At 39.8% G+C, this 22,853-nt stretch overlaps 1 protein-coding gene across 1 annotated transcript in view; it reads left to right on the top strand.

Annotated features, from left to right (window-relative positions):
- The window catches only part of Pde4d (phosphodiesterase 4D), a gene marked incomplete in the record, with an annotated part of 449,936 nt that extends 430,589 nt beyond the window's left edge, over positions 1 to 19,347 (top strand). Inside the window, 5 exon segments of the mRNA XM_029563417.1 lie at positions 543 to 642; positions 10,769 to 10,923; positions 12,018 to 12,140; positions 13,213 to 13,395; positions 14,389 to 19,347. Of these exon segments, the coding sequence (XP_029419277.1) occupies positions 543 to 642; positions 10,769 to 10,923; positions 12,018 to 12,140; positions 13,213 to 13,395; positions 14,389 to 14,805 (978 nt within the window).
- Positions 19,348 to 22,853: the final 3,506 nt, after the last annotated feature.

Genomic DNA, 22,853 nt, shown 5'->3' on the forward strand with positions numbered 1-22,853 from the left:
GCACATTTGGGGATACTTGGAGACAGTTTTGGATGTACATGCTACCAGCATGTTTTGAGTAGGCCAGGAATTCACTAAAAAGCCCTATAATGTAGACAATAATTGCCTGCCCACAGTGTTAGGTATACTGAGACCAAGAAGCCTTGACTATAAGGAAAGAGAATAATTTCTTAGGTCATTAATTTTTTGAGCATTGTCAGAGTATTATTAAACAATTTACTTATAAACTCTTAGTTTCTTTCAACATAATTCCAGATGCTCTATAATATTTTCACAAAATATAATGAACAGGAGAGATTTGAGATCACATTTAAGAAATTCATAGACATAGTGTGTTTGAAGGGGGCTTCTTGATGCATCATAGTAATAATATTGTGAATTCTATAATAATAATAATACTCCTGAATTCTAGGAAATTTTTATTTTAGAAAAATACTTATTTCTAGAAAGAATTTATTTCTCATTTATTTATATAATCCTTTTGTTTATATCACTGTAGAGTAACAGAATAGTAATATTATCTGTATTGTCTGATTTTCCAGGCTGTGTTTACAGATTTGGAGATTCTTGCAGCAATTTTTGCCAGTGCAATACACGATGTAGACCATCCTGGTGTTTCAAATCAATTTCTGATCAATACAAGTAAGTGAAGCTTATTTATTTCTGCAAAACAATTTTTCCCTTTATCTTTTTAAACAACTGAGTGATGTTTACAAACTCACATTCTTCAAATATGTTTTAGTGGTAGTATAATGCTAATGCAGCTTTACCTCTGAAAATTATCATGGTCTCCTGTGAGACAGATGACGTGTGAAAAACATGAGCATGTTCAGGCACATCTCTAAAGATAATCCGATGCTTTGTTGCTGGATAGGGTGGTGAGAAGTGAAAACATGTAGCTCTTTTAGGTAGCTCTTCTGTCCTTAAATTTTTGACTAAAACAAACAAAGCTTGGAGGACTTAATTCTAAACTTCCTTGGCATTATACAGATCATCATTTAATCCCCACCAGAAGCTGAGGCTTTCCTTTCCCCATCACCATGCCCAGCCCTGTCAGTTCCCTTTCAAATCTGCTCATAAAGATAACAAGACCTTTTCTCCTAATACCATTCTGTTTCCTTTGAATCCCTTGTGGCCCCTCATTGTATAAGAAATACGTCTAGAGTGTTAGAGATGCTGGGCATGGACAGTTCTGATCTACAGATGCACAGCAAACCTCTGTAACAATGTTTAGAGCAGGCTTGTTCTCTGCCTTCAGAAAGAGTGTAGCATTGTATAGATACTACTTGGTACTTGAAGTTAACAGGTAAATGACCTAAATGTACTAGGACTTAAATTTCTCCCATTGTGCTATGTTATACTGATATAAATTTACTTTTATGTATGAAAAATCCAAAATAGTTGTTTTTTTTTTTCACATTAAGAATCTGCCTTTCTCCTTTCCTCTGCTTAAATCTGTGGGTTGTAGTGTGTTTTGTGTGTGTGTGTGTGTGTGTGTGTGTGTGTGTGGTGTGGTGTTTGCGCGTGCACGGGCTCACACACGTGATACATTAATCTGGCTACAGTAGTATCAGTGTGTTCACAATTTACTTCCTAAACATTACTGCAGCCAGATCTAAACAGAGAATTCAAATGTAACTGTGCCTTGAAAGGTTTAATTCAGGCCTTTAAGATTCAGTCTACTCATATCTTTTAACAGCCTCCTTAGAACCGTATAACACAATAGGCATTCTCCCATAGAAAAGTGGATCAGAAAAGTCACAGTCTCCTGGTATATGTGGTTACTAGACCACAATTTAGATGTTAGATTTAAGCACTTATTGCTGCTGGCTACACAGGGTACATTTCATGTTCCAGCCACTTTGTGAGAACCTGTAGCAGGAACTTCCAGAACTCACAAAATGCACACATAAATATTTACCACTGAATCTGCTTCCCAGACTTGCATTGCTGACAGTGTCCTTTCTGAGAAGAGCTAGCAGATCACACAGCACAGTCTACACTGGTTCTTTCCATAAGCCTGACCTAACACAGTGTTTTGATGTTCATGCATGCCTTGATGTAGCCTTAACAGTATAAGTTTCAACAGATACATAAGCATAGTTTGTTTAGATTTAGTTTTGATATTTAAGAAAGGCACTATGTTTCTTTAAATTACCAAAATCAGAACTGGGGGTGGTGGTTCATGCCTTTAATCCCAGCACTCTGGAGGCAGAGACAGATGGATCTCTGTGAGTTCCAGGTCACCCTGGTCTCTACAGTGAATCCAGGCTAGTCCTGGCTACAGGGAAACTCTGTCTCAAAAGGGAGAAGATATTTTCTTTGTATTCTTTTATGTATCCTATTGTATGTTCCCTTATTGTAGCAACAGAATTAGGAATAGAAAACACATTTTAAGCAATTCGTCCAGTCACTGTCTTTCAAGAGCTCTGCTGTGTTTTAAGGACAATAAGGTCAAGTTCTCTTTCTGTGAACACTTCAAGGGCAGTTGATTTGACTGGCACCTGGGCATTATGGTGGGCAACTGTGGAGCTAGCACAACTGCTATCTCTAGATTTTAGACACTAAAATAGATAATGGAGAAACTTTGGGGATGATTATAAATATTTAGAGAGTGGCCAAAGGTGTCTATTTCAGGTCATTTTTCCGGTGGCTTGCCTAGTTAGAAGTTGCATGTTCTACTTCTGGAAGTTCTTTGCTGCCTACTAATGTCATGATGCTCTGTGTGACCACAGTAACACAGAGAAGCCCTCTATTCCTCGAGCAGCTCTCCTTGGGTTGCTAATGTTTTCAGATTGTGGCGTGTGATGAGGCTATGTTATTCCTGAGCCAACTGCTTGGTGTACAAAAATATCCTAGGGCCCATCAGAATTTCCACTGGGCTCATGGAAGCCTGCAGTTTTGCCTCCTTCCCTTCCTCCCTCCCTGCTTCCCCTTCTCTCACCCTCTCACCCTCCTTTCTTTCCTTTCTTCTTTTCCAGTAATGCAAATGTCTTATATTCACAACATGCAATCAGTGAAATTCTAATCACTTTAAACTTGTAACAAACATAAAATCTTTGTGTAATAATATGCTATCAAATTTATGTGCTTATTTCTAATTAGCAGTACCCTTTAAAAAATGACTTGTTTTATATTTTTTCCTTGGTTTCATGGATGGATTCAGCATCAGTGAGTCAGACTAACACACTTTCACTTCTTGGCTCAGAGCTTCCAACTGCTCAAAGCTAAGAGATTCATCTGTTTGTTCTAATAAGGAATTCTTGAGGTCTAATCACCAAAATTTAAACCCTTCCAACCCATAGTTGGAAGGATACGTACCTTACTGATACAGGGAAAAAACAGGGTTCCAATAGATGGTCCTGAGTCTCATTCATAAAAGAATTTAAGAATGGACTCAAGGAAGCTTTAGAACAGTTTTATTAGACTTAAAGAAAAATACTCAGGGCAGGCAAGCCATAATACCTGCCTTGAGGAGGAGAATGTAGGGGAGAAGGAATAAAGCCATGAAGCCATGCTGGTTTAGTCTGAATGGAGGTCAGACAGACACCATGTGGTAGAGGAGAAGGAGCTTTGGAGAAAAAGGTAAAGAAACCCAAAATGTTGAGGCAGTCCAAAGCATTAGAGAAAGCATGATTAGAAAAGAAATATAAAGAAGAAAGGGCGAGGTTAAGCTTTTCTGAAAAATTCAGAAAAACAGACAGACCTACGGAGAGCCCAAATTTGTGACTGGCTGGTGGGTTCCGAGAGAACTGCACTAAGGGACAGGGATTATAGGTAGAAAAAGTTAGGTGTTCTGCACATCTCTTTAGCATGATTTAAGGTGAACCTGCTTTCTTAGGGGTGGTCCTGTGACCAGCAAATCTGGAAACTTAGGTCTTTATCCAGGCCAGATATTTTATTCTCCTGACCAGCCTTCTCACATGGGCTTTTTGCTACTTGAGGAGACTACAGACACAGTGGCTGACCCACCTGCTTCCTGCTGCAGTGAGGCCCAGTCCTCTTAGCTGTGATCATGGTTCTCAGTGGTTGGTTTGGGGGTGTTAGTTTGGGGGACCAACGGTTTCATATTAACTGTGTTTACACTCACTGAATACACCATAGAGGCTCTGAAAGCAGGGGGATCGTTTCTACCCAGCAGAGCTGATGAAACCTGTGCTGTTTCAAAATGAGGCCATTTACTGATTCTCAATTTACAGTGAGAGGTTAAGCTTTACTTGAGTATAGTATGTCAGAAGGTATTTATCATTTCAAAAACGTTTTGACTTCACAGCTTTATTTTCTGGAAAAAAAAGAGAGAAAAAAACAGTATAGCATTAAATTTTACTTGGAAAGAGAATCTGCTTTCTTTACAGTAAATATGTCCAAGTTTAGAGAGAAAGATTTATTCCCAGGATTTGTTCCCATTAGTTACGTATTCAAAGCATGTGTCCTTGGGTTTCTAAGAGCAGAGAAACTTTATGTAGCTGCTAGTCTGTATACTTTATAGCTATTAAAAATCTAATATTATTTTAATATATTTTCATAGCTATGCTAGTAGATTATATAATGAATTTTCTTTGCCTATGTAAACCTTCCAAATAATATAATTTTTTAACAAATGTGATTATGTAGCTATAACCACAAAGACTATTTTAATTCATCAGAAATGTGCTGAAAACCAACTGAATATCAAGTAATAATTCCAGGCAGTAATAATACATAGAGAACAGAGCAAAACTTTGACTCATACTAACTTGCATTTTGCTAGAGGAGACAGTTTAACAACTAAGTACAGTGCATGAGCTGCTACTTCATGCAGTGGACAAATTCAGACCGTATTGGGCCTGGAGATGGGGTGAAGTGGGAAGAGCAGGACAGTTTTTGTTCAAAAGTCTTTTTTAAAAAATAGCATATAGTAATTGTACAAAATAATGGTGTTTTAATATATGGCTTTCTCATACATGTACATAAATACTTTGGCATTATATTATGATATTATCATACATGTATGTAATATAACTTGATAAAATTCACCCCCCACCCCCGCCCCCCACAATCTCTTGCCTCTCCACCTTCCCACTGGTCCTTCTCAAATTCTTCCAGAGGCTTCTATTAATGCTTCCAGTGCTTAGAGACACTGTGTAGTGAAGCATGCTGTCATTTTTCTAACCGGCCAAACCTAGCTCAGCAAAAAAAAGGCAGCACAGTTTTCACTATTGGTGAACACACCTACTGTCTTTGACCTGATCTTAAGCTGTCCAGCTGCATGTAAGCCTTCTTGCCATCACACAGGGTCAAGTCTTCCTTTACTCTTGGTGCCACTTACACAGACTGTTCCCTGCCTGTTTCCTCTGATGAGCTGAGAGCTGCTAGATGTAAGTCTGAGTAGCCGCCACCGTCTTTCCAGTGGTGGTCTATGGAGGACAGGTCAGCAGCGTTATTCGGTGTGCCCTCCAATTCCTTTCTGCTAACAACGTTATGTCATTATCCTAGCACTTTCGTGAGGATTGTTATTTTAGAGCTAGTACAAAAGAGGAGAGATTGGGTGCTGATTTCACAGTGACATTGGTTTGATTTGTGAACTTGTGATTGTTTTACCTCAAACACATATAATGAACATGCATTTAATTTGTTCTTAAGACCGTGTTACATCCAGCAGATAAGTACACATGGGATTTGCCTTTTGTGAATATTGAAATTTTGTAGCTTTGAGATTTGACTCCATGTCTCTCTTACTTTAGGATACATGTCTTCTCAAGATTCAACTTTTTAAAAAATATTTATTCAGTTAAGCTTTTGCAAAAGCAATGTTTTTATTGTAAGGTAGAACAGAAACAGTGTGGAAAATGATGAAGGGATTAAAACTCACCTGAAATTCCTCCCCTGAGACAATCTCACCAGGTTTTTCAGACATCTCCCTAGGCAACTGTACAAACACGGGACTTTGGATATATAAAACTCACAGTGTTGGTGTTTTCTCTTGGTCTTTTGTCTACTCAGAAACCTAGAATGGACATGTTCCCCCCAAAAAAAGAGCTGAATTGCCTTGACATCGATGAGTAGATACTAGGTTGTCCACTTTCTTTTGCTTGCATTGTTTTGAACCTGTGTAATCTTAATTTTCTTATTTTACATTTTATATGCATTCCTTCATTGGTTCACTAGAAAGCGTATCCCCGCTTACCTTTTTACCAACAGCATGTCCTTTCCCCGACACCCTTGCCAGTTCTTGGTTTTTAAAAATTTTAAGTTTAACTGGCAAAATAATTTGAATTTTTTTGGTCTTTTTGAGACAGGGTCTCTCTGTAGCCCCAGCTGTCCTGGAACTCACTATGTAGACCAGGCTGGCCTTGAACTCACAGAGATCTGCCTGCCTCAGCCTCCCGAGTGCTGGGATTAAAGGCGTGCACCACCACGCTTGGCTGAATTTCTTTTTTATAGAGCTCTTTTTAGAGCATCACATTTCTTCCCCATTATTTTATTCTTTGACTATTAAAAAAAAGCACTTTAACATGAAGTTCTTTTAAACCTAAACTGCAGCACAGTCAATAAGAACTCCTTAATGTACTTAGTACTTGCCCTCAGTGTATAAGGACCACAGTCTTATCAAAGCGGCAGAAAGCAAGTCTTTGCTACCTAGGAAAGTCGAGTCCAAGAAGATGTGAGGGTTAGTTTCATATGTCAGCCTCACTAGGTTATGGGGTGGCTAGAAAGCTGGAAAGTCTTGAGTTTAGATGGGCTTATTTTTATGAGATTAGCATTTGAATTAGTAGACTGAGTAAAGATCATCCTCACCAATGTGAATAGATGTCATCACCCAGCTAATAAGGGACCAATAGAAGAGTACAGAGGTAAGGAAGGGTAAAGAGCTTCCTCATTTGAGCTGAGACATCCATATCCATCTTCTCCTCTCAGATACCCATGTCACTGGTTCTAGGAACTTCAGATATGAATGGAATTTACATTAACTTCCTCTCTCCTGGTCATTCCTTTCCTAAGGCCTTCTGACTAGGACTGCATTGCCACTGGCTTGCTTGGCTCTCCAGCTTGTAACACTCCAGATCTCAAGTTTTTATGGCTTTCACAAGCATGAGCCAATTCCTACAGCAAACATATAAGAGTGTATATATCAGAATTTATGTATCTATCTGTCCTGGCTATGCCTCAGTGGAGAAGCATAACTCACACAGATTTTGGATGTAAGACTGGTTTGGGAGGAATGGAATTTTAAAGATGAGCTTTCTGAATTGGTTCTAGGATTTCTGATATTGGCTACCTAATCTCTTAGATTCATTGAAGACACTGATGACTCTATTTCTAGTAGTACAGTGAATACCAATAGTCCATATTTTGAATTATTCCTAGAAATAGCCAAGATAAATGCCTGGGGTACTTCTCATCAACCATGGATAAGAAACAAGAAGCTGAGTGACTGTATCATTTCAACCTTTTTTTTAGAAACCTCAGGAATATGATGACATTGCTTGTTCACTTCCAATGTCACTGGACCCAGTGTTGATTGGGAATGATGAGCTCAGGGTTTGGAACTACCCAATCAAGCACACATAAACAGCTTATGTTTCTGAGTGTGTCAGGAGATAGAGCCTTCTCTCCTGCAGTTGGGGGACTGACTGAAATATAGTGAGCTCTAAAATTTCCAAGACAACTGTTAAAGTGAAAATCTTGACTGGGAAAGGAATCTAGTGAAAATTCACAGACTTTCTACCTTATCAAATTTTCAAAGGGCCCAACATGTGGGCATTTGGGCCATCCCTTCTAAAATGAAAGGCAAGAGGTTACCTAGGAGGAGGCACAATGCCTCCTGGGCCTGAGTGGTTTTAGAAGCAGTGGAGTCTTTTCATTGGGGTGTTACTCTGGCCCATTACTGAATGGAGTGAAAAGCTGCTGCTGGGTTTTTCAATAGCCCAGAATGAAAGAAATCTCTTCCCGAGCCGGACTGCTGTGCAAGGGGCTCTGCGATGCAATGGGTCTGTCCAGTGGTGCTTTGCATGCCATTGGCAGATAGGGATGTTGTCTGGAGCTATGAGAGAGTTTCCGTAGGTGATTCATGGCATGGAACTTTAGGATTTGGGAGCAAGGCCCTGAAATCATCAAAATTAGAATTAAGAAGATGAAAACAACTTAAACAGATCCATAATTAGCAATGAGATTGAAGCAGTGAAAAAAAAGTCTCCCCCACAAAGAAAAGCTCAGGACTTGATGGAGTCACTGTTGTCTCTTTTTTTTGTGTCTTTCTTGAGACAGGGTCTCCTTGTAGCCCCAGCTGTCCTGGAACTCACTATGTAGGCCAGGCTCGCCTCGAACTCACAAAGATCCACCTGCCTCTGCTTCCCAAGTGCTGGGATTAAAGGCGTGCACCACGCCCGGCTGTTATCTCTATTTTTAAATCATCGTAATAAAAGTATAATGTGAGGGCTCTAGAAACAGACAGCTTTCCTTCAAGTATTGGCCCTAGTGTGTACCACCTAGATGACACTGGCAAACTTACCTTCCCTAAGGCTCATTTTCTTCATTTGTGAATGGCTATCACATTAAGATCTTCCCATGAGATCTTGTGAGCATTAGATAGGATACACCCACGAACCGCTGACAATTCATGGCAGCTGAAGCCTCTAAAATATGGTATCTTAGAATATTCTCTTCTTTTTGTTTCTAAGTTAGGAGGAAGTGAAGTACCTGGGAGAAACCAGATAACCAGTATAGTTAACTAAAAATCTTTCATTTTATTTACAGTCTCGAGTCTCTTAAGTAGGTTAGGAGAGTCAGCTTTGTTCAGAGATTAGGGCAGAAAAGGTCATGTGATAATGTTCAGTGTACAGCACAGGGTAGGGTAGGCACTGAGAGGAGGAAGTGAGCAGTTGTACCTGGGGCAATCAAAAAAGACTTCTTGGAAGAGGGGGCTCATACCTAGCTTGAAGATGAAAGGGTTTCAACAGAGGCAGGTCAGCTATCCTCTCTGCCCCTGTACTGTATGTACATTGTACCCAAGTCTTCAAGAACTACTTAGAAGTGCTGAAGTGGTAGGTGAACATCTTTCCTGAACACAATGCCTTCTCTCTTGCATGTAGCCACACACCTTCAGTGAAAAGCATAGAATATCCTCTTGTCCAATTTCTTAAATGCTAGTATTTGTTCATTTAAAACTCAGCATTTACTGCCAGGTGTCAGTGTTCCTGCGACAGAGTTCAGAGACTGAGGAGGCTGTAGAGTACCTCACTCCCTCCCCCCATCCACTAAAGAATCATTTCCTAACCTTCCTGACCAGTTCTGATCTTCCTAAATGTCATCAGGTAACTGCTTTCCAAAGCAGCCTTAGCCAGTGTCCTTGGGCATCTGCCCTGCACCACAGGCCAGTAGAATGCAGTGTAAATCTCCCTCCTGGAAACTGCAGCCTCCAACCCGCCTGCTTTGTTCTTCTTTCTTCCAGGGGCATAGTGTTTTGTCAGACCAAGTGAATCTTATGTTAATACCCCTTATCTGCACATGTATTTACTCCTGTAAAAGGACCCTAGGAGATTAACTCATTGTTATATCTCTAAGTTATAAAACATTATGCCTTCCCTTCAGTATCTGCTTATTTAATATGACTTGACTATGGAAATAAAATAATATCATGTGTTCAGATCCTGTATTGTTACCGAAATTTCTGATTTCTACATGTTTAACTATAAGCTTTCACAGACTATTTAAAAGTAAAGCTTTGATCCCCAACATGAAATATATGTATGTATATACACACACATACATATGTATATATTTATATGACTTATCCAGTGCTGGTTTTTCCAGAAGAAATAAAACTGACCAATAATGCCTAAACGTGTACTCCCTGGAACTCCATACATCTCTGTTTCTGGAGTTGAGAACAAAGAATTGATGTGCCCTTTCGCACATGTATAATTCTGATAAAATCATAGGGTCTCCTGGGTGAGCTATGTCACAAGCGCCCCTGCCCACCCAAGCTCCTTCAAAGCAGTCAATGATTAGTGCCGGCATTTCTGCCTTAGAGAAAGCCTCTTAATATATCCCGAGCATTAGTGATTAAAAAAGATCAAATGTGTATCCTTTAAATTTTTAGAGTGACTTAAGTGCCTTGGCAGGGTGCGGGGGGGGACAACCTTCACAGTCTAGGGCTGTTACGAGACTGTCTTCTTGCCTTTAATACATAAAGCAATAAGAAGAATTCCAAAATCTCCATTATGGGGCATGTAGACAATTGTACACAGCATCTCAGTGAAGCCATGAGCAGGTGGACAAGAGGCATTTTACATTTATAGAGTACTGCCAGGACTCTTAGAAAAGAAAACGGGGGTAAAAATGAATAAGAAAGATGAGCAACATGAACAAATCTAATACTTCCCTGGTACCTGCTCTGACTATAGACAGTCTTGCCCTGTGATCTGCACATTATATAAGGGCATATATTCCATGGTTATCAGGAAATGACACCTTATGCTCTGGACCTGTTGCATATGTTAAGAATAATGCCATAGTCTAGTGAGATGATAGCAGATCCTGAGAAGGGGTAAAAGATAGTCTGGTTCACTTCTTTCACTTCAAAAGAGAAGAAGCAGAGACCCATAGACTGGTGTCAGTCACACCGGAGTTCACTAAGATTCCAGTGTTCCGTTGGCAGTTATGTTGGCTGATATGTTTGTCCTTGAATATTAGGAATGGCAGCAGAGACGTTGGGGGAAAATTGCATAGAGTGAGACACACACCTAATTAAAAAGCTTTGGTGACCTTCTGCCTCTTTTCCTTTCAGATTCTGAACTTGCCTTGATGTACAATGACTCTTCTGTCTTAGAGAACCATCATTTGGCTGTGGGTTTTAAGTTGCTCCAGGAAGAAAACTGTGACATTTTCCAGAATCTGACCAAAAAGCAAAGACAATCTTTAAGGAAAATGGTCATTGACATTGTAAGTAACAGATAAAACTATGATTCAAGTTTTTCAAACTCTTATTTAGAAAAGTAAGAATAAGATAAATACCAGTTTTTTTTAAAAGTGTATTTCCAAACCTGTCGTTGCCCTTTGTGTTCTAGAAGCTGCCTCTGCTGCTGCCAGGGATGGTCTGTAATAGAGTCTGTTTTTAGCAGTTCTGATTTAAGAAAAATGCTAGTTCATCTTCATTATTTGGGTTTTGTTCTCTGAGCTCCCTTGGCCAGTGGCAGGCAGACAAAGATGACTCACCGAACACAGGCAGCATCCACCACACTCCAGTAGAGTTTTTTACCTTCTCTCTCTAGTTAGGATCATCCCTAACTTTACTCTTTTCTCTATATTCACTATTCAGAATTATTCTGATAGTTGGGGAAAAACCTCTGGCTATTATAAAATTATGCTTTAAAAACTGTTAATTACAGTTATTTATTTATTTACTTATAGCTAACTGGGGTGGGGGATTTGCCTCTGCCATAGTGAGCATGTGGAGGTCAGAGAACAACTTATGGGAGTCAGTTCTCTCTTTCCACCATGTGGGTTCCAGAGATCAAACTCAGGTTATCAGGCCTGGCAGTAAGCACCTTTCCAGCCCCTGAGCCAACTCACCAGCCCCAGAATTACACTTTTCAACTTTGCTCATACACAGGGAAAAGTGATCTGTCTGGATCAGTACAAAACTAACAAAAATACTTTGTTTCCAAAGTGATCTTTGAGTGGCCTTGAATCACCTCAGTGCAGTCGAGAAATGGCTTTGTATCCAAGGAATAAAAGTGTCCTCAGAATGTATGGTGGTGTTTTAGCTTTTGTCTTCTCACCGTGCAAGTGGTGGTCAAGTACTTAGTAGTTCTAGTATTTCTGTGTATTGCATATGTTTTCTTGGTCTTCCAGAAAACTCATTCATAAAGAGGAAGAGAGACTGCCCCAAGACAAAAATATTTCTAGACACTGCCATTAGAAGTCATAGTGTTTTTCTATTCCTTTTTAACTCTAAAAATAATTTCTCTTTTCATTTTCAAATTCTCACTTTTTGCTCTGGACTTTACTTAATGAAATATTCTTTGTCCTTTAAGGTTCTTGCAACAGACATGTCGAAACACATGAATCTACTGGCTGATTTGAAAACTATGGTTGAAACTAAGAAAGTAACAAGCTCTGGAGTTCTCCTTCTTGATAATTATTCTGATAGGATTCAGGTAAATCATTTGAGTTTGTTCTGTATGTGGCTGTATATGTATATATATGCCTACGTGTCTGTGTGGGAAAAGAAATAAGACGTAGTCTCCTTTTCCCATCTTACACATTTAGAGATTATATGTGGATTTTCATCCACATTCTTATTCTTACGGGACTTTTCATGTATGTATTATATTGTTAGAAATAAAATCTCAGGTCTAATAATCCAGCCAATTATTTAGCAAAAGTAACTCAGCAAAGAAGCTTTTAGTATTGCAAAAGGGTGTCTTGTTTTGTCATTCAGAACAAGCAATCACACCACAGCAGGAAGTCTATTATGTTTTTGCTTGCTTGTTTGTTTTTGAGACTCCTCATAGCCCCAGCTGGCCTGGCACTCACTATGTAGACCAGGCTAGCCTTGATCTCACAGAACTCTGCCTGACACAGCTGGGATTAAAGGCATGTGCTACCAAATCTGGTAATTGATAGGTTTTATCCCTAACTGGAGAGGACTGTGTCTTCCCGTTGACTAGGGACCTACCTCACAGTTTTCTACTGTTGACTTTTTATAAGAATCAATGCAAAGGAAGGGAGAAGAGGGTTGGCCAAAGAGGGGAGGGGCTTCACGCTGGGCCATCAGATTTCCAGAATGCATCAGGGCCTTTTTGTAAACAAAAGGCTTAGGATATCTGATGGGAGGGGAGACACATTAAAAAGATTAGAGTTCTTCATCATAAACCAAAAGTTTTATAGGGTTTGATTAAAAAAAAAAAACCCTAATGTTTAATGTTTCTTCTACTATACATAAAAAACACTAACATCCAAATAACCATTTGAACAGCTCTGAATTTATTCATCCATGCACATAAACAGTTTCTCTCATGACACTTAAATGCTGTAGAAGTGCCATAATTTGGGACTATTAATACAAGTGTGAACCACACATAAGCACATCATGTTGAGTTGTTTGAAATAAATCTTACACTACATGTATTTTTTTAAGTGTCACAGTCATCTGATTTGAATTGCTAGTTAAATTTTTTTCTAAAAGCAGAGCAGATACTGAACAAAGAATGCCTCGATCCATTTTAGGTCCTTCAGAATATGGTGCACTGTGCAGATCTGAGCAACCCAACCAAGCCTCTCCAGCTGTACCGCCAGTGGACAGACCGGATAATGGAGGAGTTCTTCCGCCAGGGAGATAGGGAGCGGGAGCGCGGCATGGAGATCAGTCCCATGTGTGACAAGCACAATGCATCTGTGGAAAAATCACAGGTAATGAAGGCGAGAGCTCTGAGAGAGGGCAGGACTTCAGCTGTAGCATCTGCCTGCTCAGTGCTTGCCCTAGTTTGTTTCTTCATTGCTGTGACAAAACACTCTGACCACTACCAACTTGGGGAGGAAAGGGTTTATTCGGCTTACATCTCCCAGGTCACAGTTCATCGGGAAACCCAAGGTAGGAACTCAGGGCAGGAACCTGGAGGCAGAAGCTGGAGCACAGGCCATGGAGGAGTGCTGCTTACTGGTTTGCTCTCCTGGCCCTTGCTCAGCCTGCTTTCTTATCCAACACAGGCCCACTTTCCCACAGTGGGCTGGGACCTCCCACATCACTCAACAATCAAGAAGATGCCCCACAGAGATGGCCACAGGCCAGTCCAATGAAGGCAATTCCCCAATTGAGGCTCCCTCCACCCAGGTGAGTCAAGTTGACACTAAAGCTATCCAGCACAGTGCTCATCTCCCCCAGTATTTAATGAGGTTTTTACAAATAACTTTGGATTTGACAAGGTGAATTTCACCTTTGTTGATTCAAAACATGTTCTGTGTTAGGATTTACAGTCATATGGCCGCACATACCTCTTTATGGCATTGTATTCATCATGACTGTATTCACCTACTATACTTTATACATAGACTGTTTGGCTTATTTCTTTTATCTGGATTCTCATGCAAATTGGCTATTCTCAAATAAGGTCCACACCCCAGGCCCTACTACAAATAACTAGAAATTTTCTAAATATTATAAGCATACTCTTGAACTAAGAGTTCTAGAAGTTAACTTTGGTCAGCTAGTAGCAGCAATTTGTTTGCTTAAATAGTGACTAATTTGCCAAATTAGATTGGTACTCTTCTATCCAGATTCTGTGTGGAGGCTGTCATCTAGTTAACTTTTTCCGTGTTTCCTAGTCACTGGGTTTCTGTCCAGGTTCTGAGTTAACCTTTTCCATGTTCTTTAGTCCCACTGGGTTTCTTTTCTCTTATGACCAGGTGGGCTTCATAGACTATATCGTCCATCCACTCTGGGAGACATGGGCAGACCTCGTACATCCTGATGCCCAGGACATTTTAGACACTTTGGAGGACAATCGTGAGTGGTACCAGAGCACAATCCCTCAAAGCCCCTCTCCTGCACCTGATGACCAAGAAGAGGGCCGGCAGGGCCAAACTGAGAAATTCCAGTTTGAACTAACTTTAGAGGAAGATGGAGAGTCAGACACCGAAAAGGACAGTGGAAGTCAAGTGGAGGAAGACACTAGCTGCAGTGACTCCAAGACTCTGTGCACTCAAGACTCGGAGTCCACAGAAATTCCCCTTGATGAACAGGTTGAAGAGGAGGCCGTGGGGGAAGAAGAAGAAAGCCAGCCCGAAACTTGTGTCATAGATGATTGTTGTCCTGACACGTAACAGTGTAAAGACTGTCACGCTTTTTTTTTTTTTTAAGTAGAAATATTGTTTCCAAAGTGCATGTCACATGCCACAACCATGGTCACACCTCACTATCATCTGCCAGGACGTTTGTTGAACAAAATTGACCTTGAACTACTCAGTCTGGCGCTCAGGAATATCGTAACCCGTTTTTTCACCTCCATGTCATCAGAGCAAGGGGGACATTTTCATGAACATGATTTTAACATGATTTCAGCTTGGTAGAGCTGACAGAGCAGATAAAATCAACTCCAAAATGTTTTCAAGAGAGCGTGGCTCATCAGGCTGTCCAGAAGTACAGTGGATTGGAGATTCCTTGCTGGTTTGTTTGTAACATTTTAAGAAGAAAAAAGGCATTTCACAGATGGAATGAGCTTACTAGATGAAGCAACAAAAATGTCATGAATGTGTCTGTTCCTAGGAGAAGGATGAGCCACGGATATTGTATAATTTTCTAATTTCAAGTCTTCCTGATACATGACTGAATAGTGTGGCTCACTGAGCTGCACTCACCTCTACATTTTGTATGATATGTAAAACAGATTTTTTGTAGAGCTTACTTTTATTATTAAATGTATTGAGGTATTATATTTAAAAAAAAAAAAACTCTGTTCAGAACTTCATCTGCCACTGGTTATTTTTTTCTAAGGAGTAACTTGCAAGTTTTCAGTACAAATCTGTGCTACACTGGATAAATCTAATTTACAAATTTTACTTGCACCTTATAGTTCATAGCAATTAACTGATTTGTAGTGATTCATTGTTTTATATATACCAATGACTTCCGTGTTTTCAAACAGGAAAGACAACTTTATGTTGCTGGAAACCCTTTTTGTAAGTGTTCGTTGACTTTGCTTTGGATTTCACTTCTTCCCTCACCAGGAGAGTTGCTCTCCGTCAGTGTTTTTCTTCATGATGTACAAAGTGAGTATTTGTTCTGTAATGCTTCACTGTGCATTATGTCAAATATGTCTGAAGCCTCGTAGACACTCAGTCATCAGTTGGTGTTGTCTGAAGCAAATGAGAGATCTATAAATACCTAGTAGCTAAAATGGTCAGTCTTTTTTAGACATTTTCCTACCTGGCGTCTTCTGATGACTTTTTGCCATGTCGAAAGACATCCATTTCACAAGTTAGAGTCCTTGTAATGGCCACACATTTCATGCTCCCTCTATCGTTTTTTCACAGCCAGTTATAGTAACCAAAACACTTTCCCCTTGTACTGCTCTATTCTCTGTGCACCAGCCTCTGTTCGTGTGTTCTAGATGGGGTCTCATCAAGTGTGTCACTACCATTCTGACTGATGAAAGGAAGCAGGTAGTCAGGGTTGACATTCATTTCTAGCATAGGGTTGTATGTCATGGCTAGCTTTTACTCTGGGATTGCAGAGGAAAAATTTTAGCGTGCTGTGCAGGCCGTTTTTAAGGATCTTAGAATATATTAACAAATACCAGGACAGCTGTTCTTTCTGTTTCTGTGAGCTCACCATAGGAGTAAGAACTCCATGAAAAATATCCCTCAGAAGTAGCTTTGAGTGTAGCAGCTACTCTTTCTTAATGGATAACCACGTAACATGTAGGAATTGTACCCCTGCTCCATAAGCATGTCCTATAGGAGGGAATACTTTAAACACACTGAACCAGAGTTAATGCTGCTGGCACTAGGGGGTTGGTTAAGGGATACAATACTGTACTGGCAAATATTCTGCCTAAATATGACATTAAGAGATCACTCCTGATTTCAGTACCAAAAACTCTATTGGAATTTTGTGGATTAATTCCCAGTGTTTACTTGCTGATCACAGTTGGCCTCATGAAGCATATCTTTATGGTGGACTTTCTCCCCACATCAAATGTAAATAAAGGAGTTGCATTCTCTAGAGTTTGGAGCCCACACAATCATTTTTCTCATTGGCACCCAAGGATTGAGATATAGGGACTAAAGAGGTATATGATCAAATGGAAGATGTGTAAGAAAAATCACAAGTCTGAAATATGTGTATTTAGAACTTCTCAAGAAGTTGGAGCTATAACTAAGCAAGTAAACCATCAGCCAAAGAAATGACTCGAGCTGAACATACAGTCCCTGTCTCATCTGAAATGCAGCTGATGCTCAGAGCCTTTGGTGGAAAAATTGTTTCTGATCTTCTACATAGGGCAGAATAAGAACCATCTGATTATCAGAGTTCCACGCTCTTTTCCTTGTAAAGATCAAGCAGACTAATCTTTCAAGCACAGGCCTGTGTGATGGGTGGTTTCCACCAAAACATTTTGTGTTTGGGAGCCTGTTTCTCTTTTAATTTTATTTATCCCTGAAAGAGGTCCAAAGGGAAAGGCCAAGGGTCTAAGTTTATTCTTCTCACCAAATCATTTCGCTTTCTTCCCTACACTTGGTATTTCCCTCACAGAGTGCCTGGAATCTTCATAATAAAAAGAAATTTAAAAACAGCAATATGTCATTAACAAATTCACACCTGCAAAGGTTTGTAACTGCACTAATGGAGCCTTTTTTCCCAGCATGTTGGTTTCTAATGATTCTGTGTTGTAAAGATACCCACTGGACAATCGAACTCTGGAGGAGGCGTAATATCCAAGAGTTAGGGACTAATGCACTATACCTACTAAGCTGTCCCCTTGCCCTCTCTCCTCCTCCCTTTCACCCTTCCCCTCCTCCTCTCTTCTTGTTTTTCTCTCTCTCTCCCTCTTCCCCTCCCTCCCTCCCTCCCTGGCCCCTGTTCTGTTTCGCCAAAGTGTCTTCACAAATACACACTGTTTTAAAAAGAACATCTTCATATAAGTGGCTTTATATTTCTTAAAATGCCATAAGAAAATGCAATATCTGGATACCACACGGGGAAAACCAGAAATTCAAGTTTGCCTAAAACCAGTACATTTCAGCTTGCAAGTTACTAAACACAATAATGCTGTTTTAATTTGCTTTCTTTTACATCACTTACAAGTCACAAGCAAATAGTGTAGATAGAACAAATTGCATATAAGGAAAGAAAAAACTTGAATGAAATGGATTTTACAGAAAGCTTTATGATAATTTTGAATGCATTATTTATTTTTTGTGCCATGCATTTTTCTCACCAAATGACCTTACCTGTAATACAGTCTTGTTTGTCTGTTTACAACCATGTATTTATTGCAATGTACATACTGTAATGTTAATTGTAAATTATCAGTTCTTAATAAGACATCATCCCATGATGGGATGGTGTTGATGCATTTGGAAACTCTTGGTGGGAGAATGAATGGTGTGTATACATACTCCTTGTACATTTTTCTTTTCTTCTGTAATATAGTCTTGTCACCGTAGAGCTTGTTTATGGAAGATTCAAGAAAAATATAAAATACATAAAGATATATAAATTTAAATAACATAGCTGCAGGTCTTTGGTCCCAGGGCTGTGCCTTAACTATAACCAATATTTTCTTCTATTTTGCTGCATTTCAAAGTTGGTAATGGTAGAGTTAGGGCTGGGCATTTTATATTGAAACTTTACACTGATTGGATTTCTGGCAGTAGCTGGATTTGATCACAGATCACGGCTGGAGGACCTTGTGACCTTTTTGAGATACAAGCTGTTAAGTACTTCTTGCCATGGAGCAATGTTGCAGGCACGGTGAATTTTGCTGGCTCTGTATCAGGAGCCACCACGTCACCTAGGCCTATACAATTGATTTCTTTTGTTTCCAAACACATACTAGGAAAATATTCTTCTTCAGTGATTGTAGAAAGGTTTTGTGGTTTCTAGCTCTCATGGGAAGATGAGCCCATGAACTGGAGCCTTAGGTCACTCATCTTCATTAGTCCTCTGTTTAACCACCTCCTTGATGTTCTAAGAAATTAGATAATTTTTAGTACTAATATTTCTCTCCAAGATCAACCAAATTCATATGTGTAATACATGTACACATATATACATATTTATATGTAAATCGTCTAAACACAAAGTTACATATGATGCTAATGCACACAGTATGAAGAAGTCACTTCTTTCTAAAACTGTTCCTGAAAAATGTATGTCCATGGCAAATGACTCACTGTGACCTTGTGCAGTGGCTGCCTCCTGAAAGCCATGAGAGATTCCTAGTGGAAAACGTGGACACCACTTCCCACTCCTGCCCAGCCCTTGAAATGTGTGACTTATCAATGAAAAGAGAGATTCTTTTTTCTAGGAAAAAACGAGCCTCCTATTATTTCATTTTGTTTTTTGACACAAACTGTAGATTTTAGCAGCCCTGGCCCAAAGGAATTTGAGTACTTTTGTTTTAAACAGTACAATGGAGACACTATAATTATAAAATACATCCTTACTGATTTCAGTTTTTTAATTATTTTATTTCTTTGGACATGTTTTCAGAGTGATAAATTGTGTGTGAGCATCACAAATGATGATTCTTTTAGTGGTTTCTTAGCCTCTCTTACAGCCCATGAGGATAGTACTGTACATCAATACCTTCATATAAAATTTTTATATGCAATGAAAATAAAAGCATGGGTTGATTCTGCCTATTTATGACTTGGTCTTTTAGAAATAAAGATTGTTTGCTTTAAATTGTACTCTAATCAGCACACCTTTCCAACAAAAATGAACTTTTCTGAAGTGAAAGGCTAGTAACCCCATGTTAATATTGACATTCATAATCGAATGAAGCCAAATGATGTCAATCTTGCTATATAAAAATCCATCAAATTTTTATACGGCCTATTACAAGATTAAACACACTATTGTCTCAGTAAGTCCAGGAAGGGGCTTCCCGTGTTTGGGTGTTCTGGCATATCAAAACTATCATTCAGACAGTCAGAAATTACTTACAAAACTATTCTACACGTTTCAGGCTTCTTAGGAATCAGCAGTGAAAGAGACACATAGTCAGTTCTTATAAAACCTGTACCATGCATGGTACAGGCATGAAATGGTCTGGTGCACAAACCATTAGAACTCTGGTGAGGACAGTGAAGAACTTCAGAAGTGTTTGCCAGGAAGAGAAAGGAGAGCCAGGTAGAGAAAACCTTTGCGAAAGAAGCTTCTGAAGTGCAAATGAGCTTGAAGCATCTGGAGAAGCATAGGACAGTGGACTGGCTTTAGCTGAGTGACCATTCCCAGTCACCTCATGTGAAACAACATCCTGATCTATCACTTTATCCCCTTGACTCCATTTTATTTTCCTTGTAACACATCACAAATTGATATGCACACCTGCTTATTTATTGTCTATCTCTCCTACCAGAACAAGGATGAAGAACAGCAAGGTCTTTAAGTGATGGTGTATTCCTAGCACTAAACCTTAGGCTTAGGATGCAGTAGGTACTTACTATATGTTGAATTTAGTCACCAAATTGATATTAGATATAGTGATCCTCAGAATCCATGCATGATGGATTAATTCCAAGGTCCCCCACTGAGCTAAATGCAAGGATGCTCAGGTCCCCTGTATATAATGCTTCACTATTTGGTCATAACTTGAGCATCCCATGTACTTTAAATAATCTCTAGACCACTTATAATACCTAAAACAATGTAGATTCTATGCAAATAATTATCAATATATAGGGAGTAGTGACAAAGAAAGACAAAACTTGGGAGGCAGAGGCAGGTGGAACTCTGAGATCGAAGCCAGTTTGGTCTACACAGCAAGTTCTAGACCACCTGGGACTACAGGGAGACCCTCCCTCAAAAATAAAATAATAAAACACAAACAAATCCCAAAAACTCACAGAAGAAAAATCCATAGAGACAAAGGGCTGAGTGTAATTCAATCTGATGAGGCATTTGGTAATCTGGGAGAACATTTAAACTTAATACCACAAAAACATTCTGGTTTGTTTGTGTTTAAGCTTGCTAAAGCTAGATAAGAGTTTAGATATGTATACCTCATTGCTAATGAAAAACTTGACCTACTTCAAAAATTCTGTCTTTTAAGAGTGAAAAGCAATCTATTTTCATGATAAATGAGATTAAAATTTTAATCTCCCAGATAATGCTCAAGCCCTAAGCAGCAGAATAAAGGTGATTAAATAAAATCACCCATCTTGGCCTCTGCACTATTCCTTCCAGCCATATCAAAGAATAATCACTGTAATAAAGAAATGGGGGGGGCGGTGGGGGAAGCTGGAGAAATGGCTCAGCAGTTAAAAGCACCGGCTGCTCTTCAGAGGACCCAGGTTCAGTTCCCAGCACCCACATTGCAGTTAGCAGCCATCAGTAACTCCAATTCCAGGAGATCCAATGCCCTCTTCTGGCCTTGTGGATATATTGCACACATAGGTACACTTACATGCAGGCAGAACACTCATACACATAAACTAAAATATTGTAAAAGAAGTGCTTGGGGGTCAGAGAGATGGCCCTGTGGGTAAAGGTACTTGCTATCAAGCCTGAGGACCTGAGTTTGATGTTCAGGACCTGCATAGTGGAAGTGGAGAACTGGCTCCTTCAAGTTGTCCTGTGACCTCCACACGTACCGTATCATGTGGTTCCACACACATGCACAAAATAAAAATAAATGCCTGGTGTATTCTTTCCAGGAAATTCTTCATTTAAACAAGTTCCTTTCTTCAAGGACCATGACCCCAAAATGAGATCGAGAGAACTGATTTGGGGCTGGAGAGATAGCTCAGCAGTTAAGTGCACTCACTGTTCTCACAGAGAACCAGGGTTTGATTCTCAGCACCTACATGTTGGACATTCCATAGTGAACAGTGGACTGGGTATGAATCTTAGTCCATAAACTTGAGTATGCAAAAAATACTGCTTTTCTTTTCCTTTACAACTAATTAATTTCTATCTTATCAAATTGATATGAATTCTCATCTCTGTTATTACTGGAACACACCTCCACACCTAGGATTAAAGTTCTCATCTCTGATAACTGGAGCACCAGACTGTAGACTATTGATTCAACCACCATGGTTCCTTATGGGCCCTGGTCTCTTCACTTTCTTGCTTGTATGTGATCTATACCAGAAATATATGCTGATTCTGGGAGCCCTGGTTTGGGGTTCCACTTCCTTAAGACCTCACAGAGTTGTGTGCACAGTAGAGCCCATCTTCCCACTACCTTAATGATACAGGCACAGATCTGAGCTCAGAGGGTGCCAGCTGGTTTCCAGGTTCTTATGTCTCAGGAAACAGAGATGCACCAAGGACACGTGGTAAGGTAATAGAGATAGAGCAGTTTATTAAGAAAGTGAAAGGCTGGGTCTGGAGGGATGGCTCAGCAGGTAAGAGCACTGGCTGCTCTTTCAGAGGGCCCAGCTTCAATTCCCAGGACCCATATGGTAGCTAACAACCATTGCTCACTCCAGTTCCAGGGGATCCAGTGCCCTCTTCTGACCTCCATGGGCATTGCACGGCACAGGTGCACTTACCTACATGCAAGCAGAACACTCATACACATAAAATAAAAAATAATATATTAAAAAAAAAGAAAGAGAAAGGCACACCTAAGACTGGGCATGGGCTAGTGAGTTGGGGAAAGGCGTGTACTCAGAAAGCAATGGACTATGAAACTTAGGACTCTTTACAGGTCATTTTCATAGTGCCCACTTTCTCTTACATTTGTATCCCAGGGACTTTCTTCAGGGATGTTCTGTTTGTTACATGTAGCCCACATGTTAATCTTGATGCTGCTGTCCAGTCCTACTCTCCTGGCACAGAAAGACTCCTACTGCACACACTTCCTATTTCCTATACTGGAAATTCTCACTCTCACTCTCTCTCTCTCTCTCTCTCTCTCTCTCTCTCTCTCACTCTCTCCCTCCCTCCCTCCCTCCCTCCCACCTCTCTCCTCTCTCCTCTCTCTTCTCTCTTTCCCCTTTGTTCTTCAGTGAGATTTGACTTTGATAAAAACAAAACTAGAGATGACTATGACCTCTGTCTTTGGTCTCCACTGCGAAAAATGCCTGGTTCTTGAAATCCAAGAAATCCAAAGAAAAAGATGTAGAAAGTGCATATATTAAATATTAGTCCTGTCAATTAACCTTCCATACTTGTTGGTTGACACTTAAATCCTCCA

The sequence above is a fragment of the Nannospalax galili genome, unplaced genomic scaffold (assembly GCF_000622305.1).
Source record: "Nannospalax galili isolate Female #2095 unplaced genomic scaffold, S.galili_v1.0 scaffold1016, whole genome shotgun sequence".
In the NCBI taxonomy this organism is placed as follows: Eukaryota; Metazoa; Chordata; class Mammalia; order Rodentia; family Spalacidae; genus Nannospalax; species Nannospalax galili.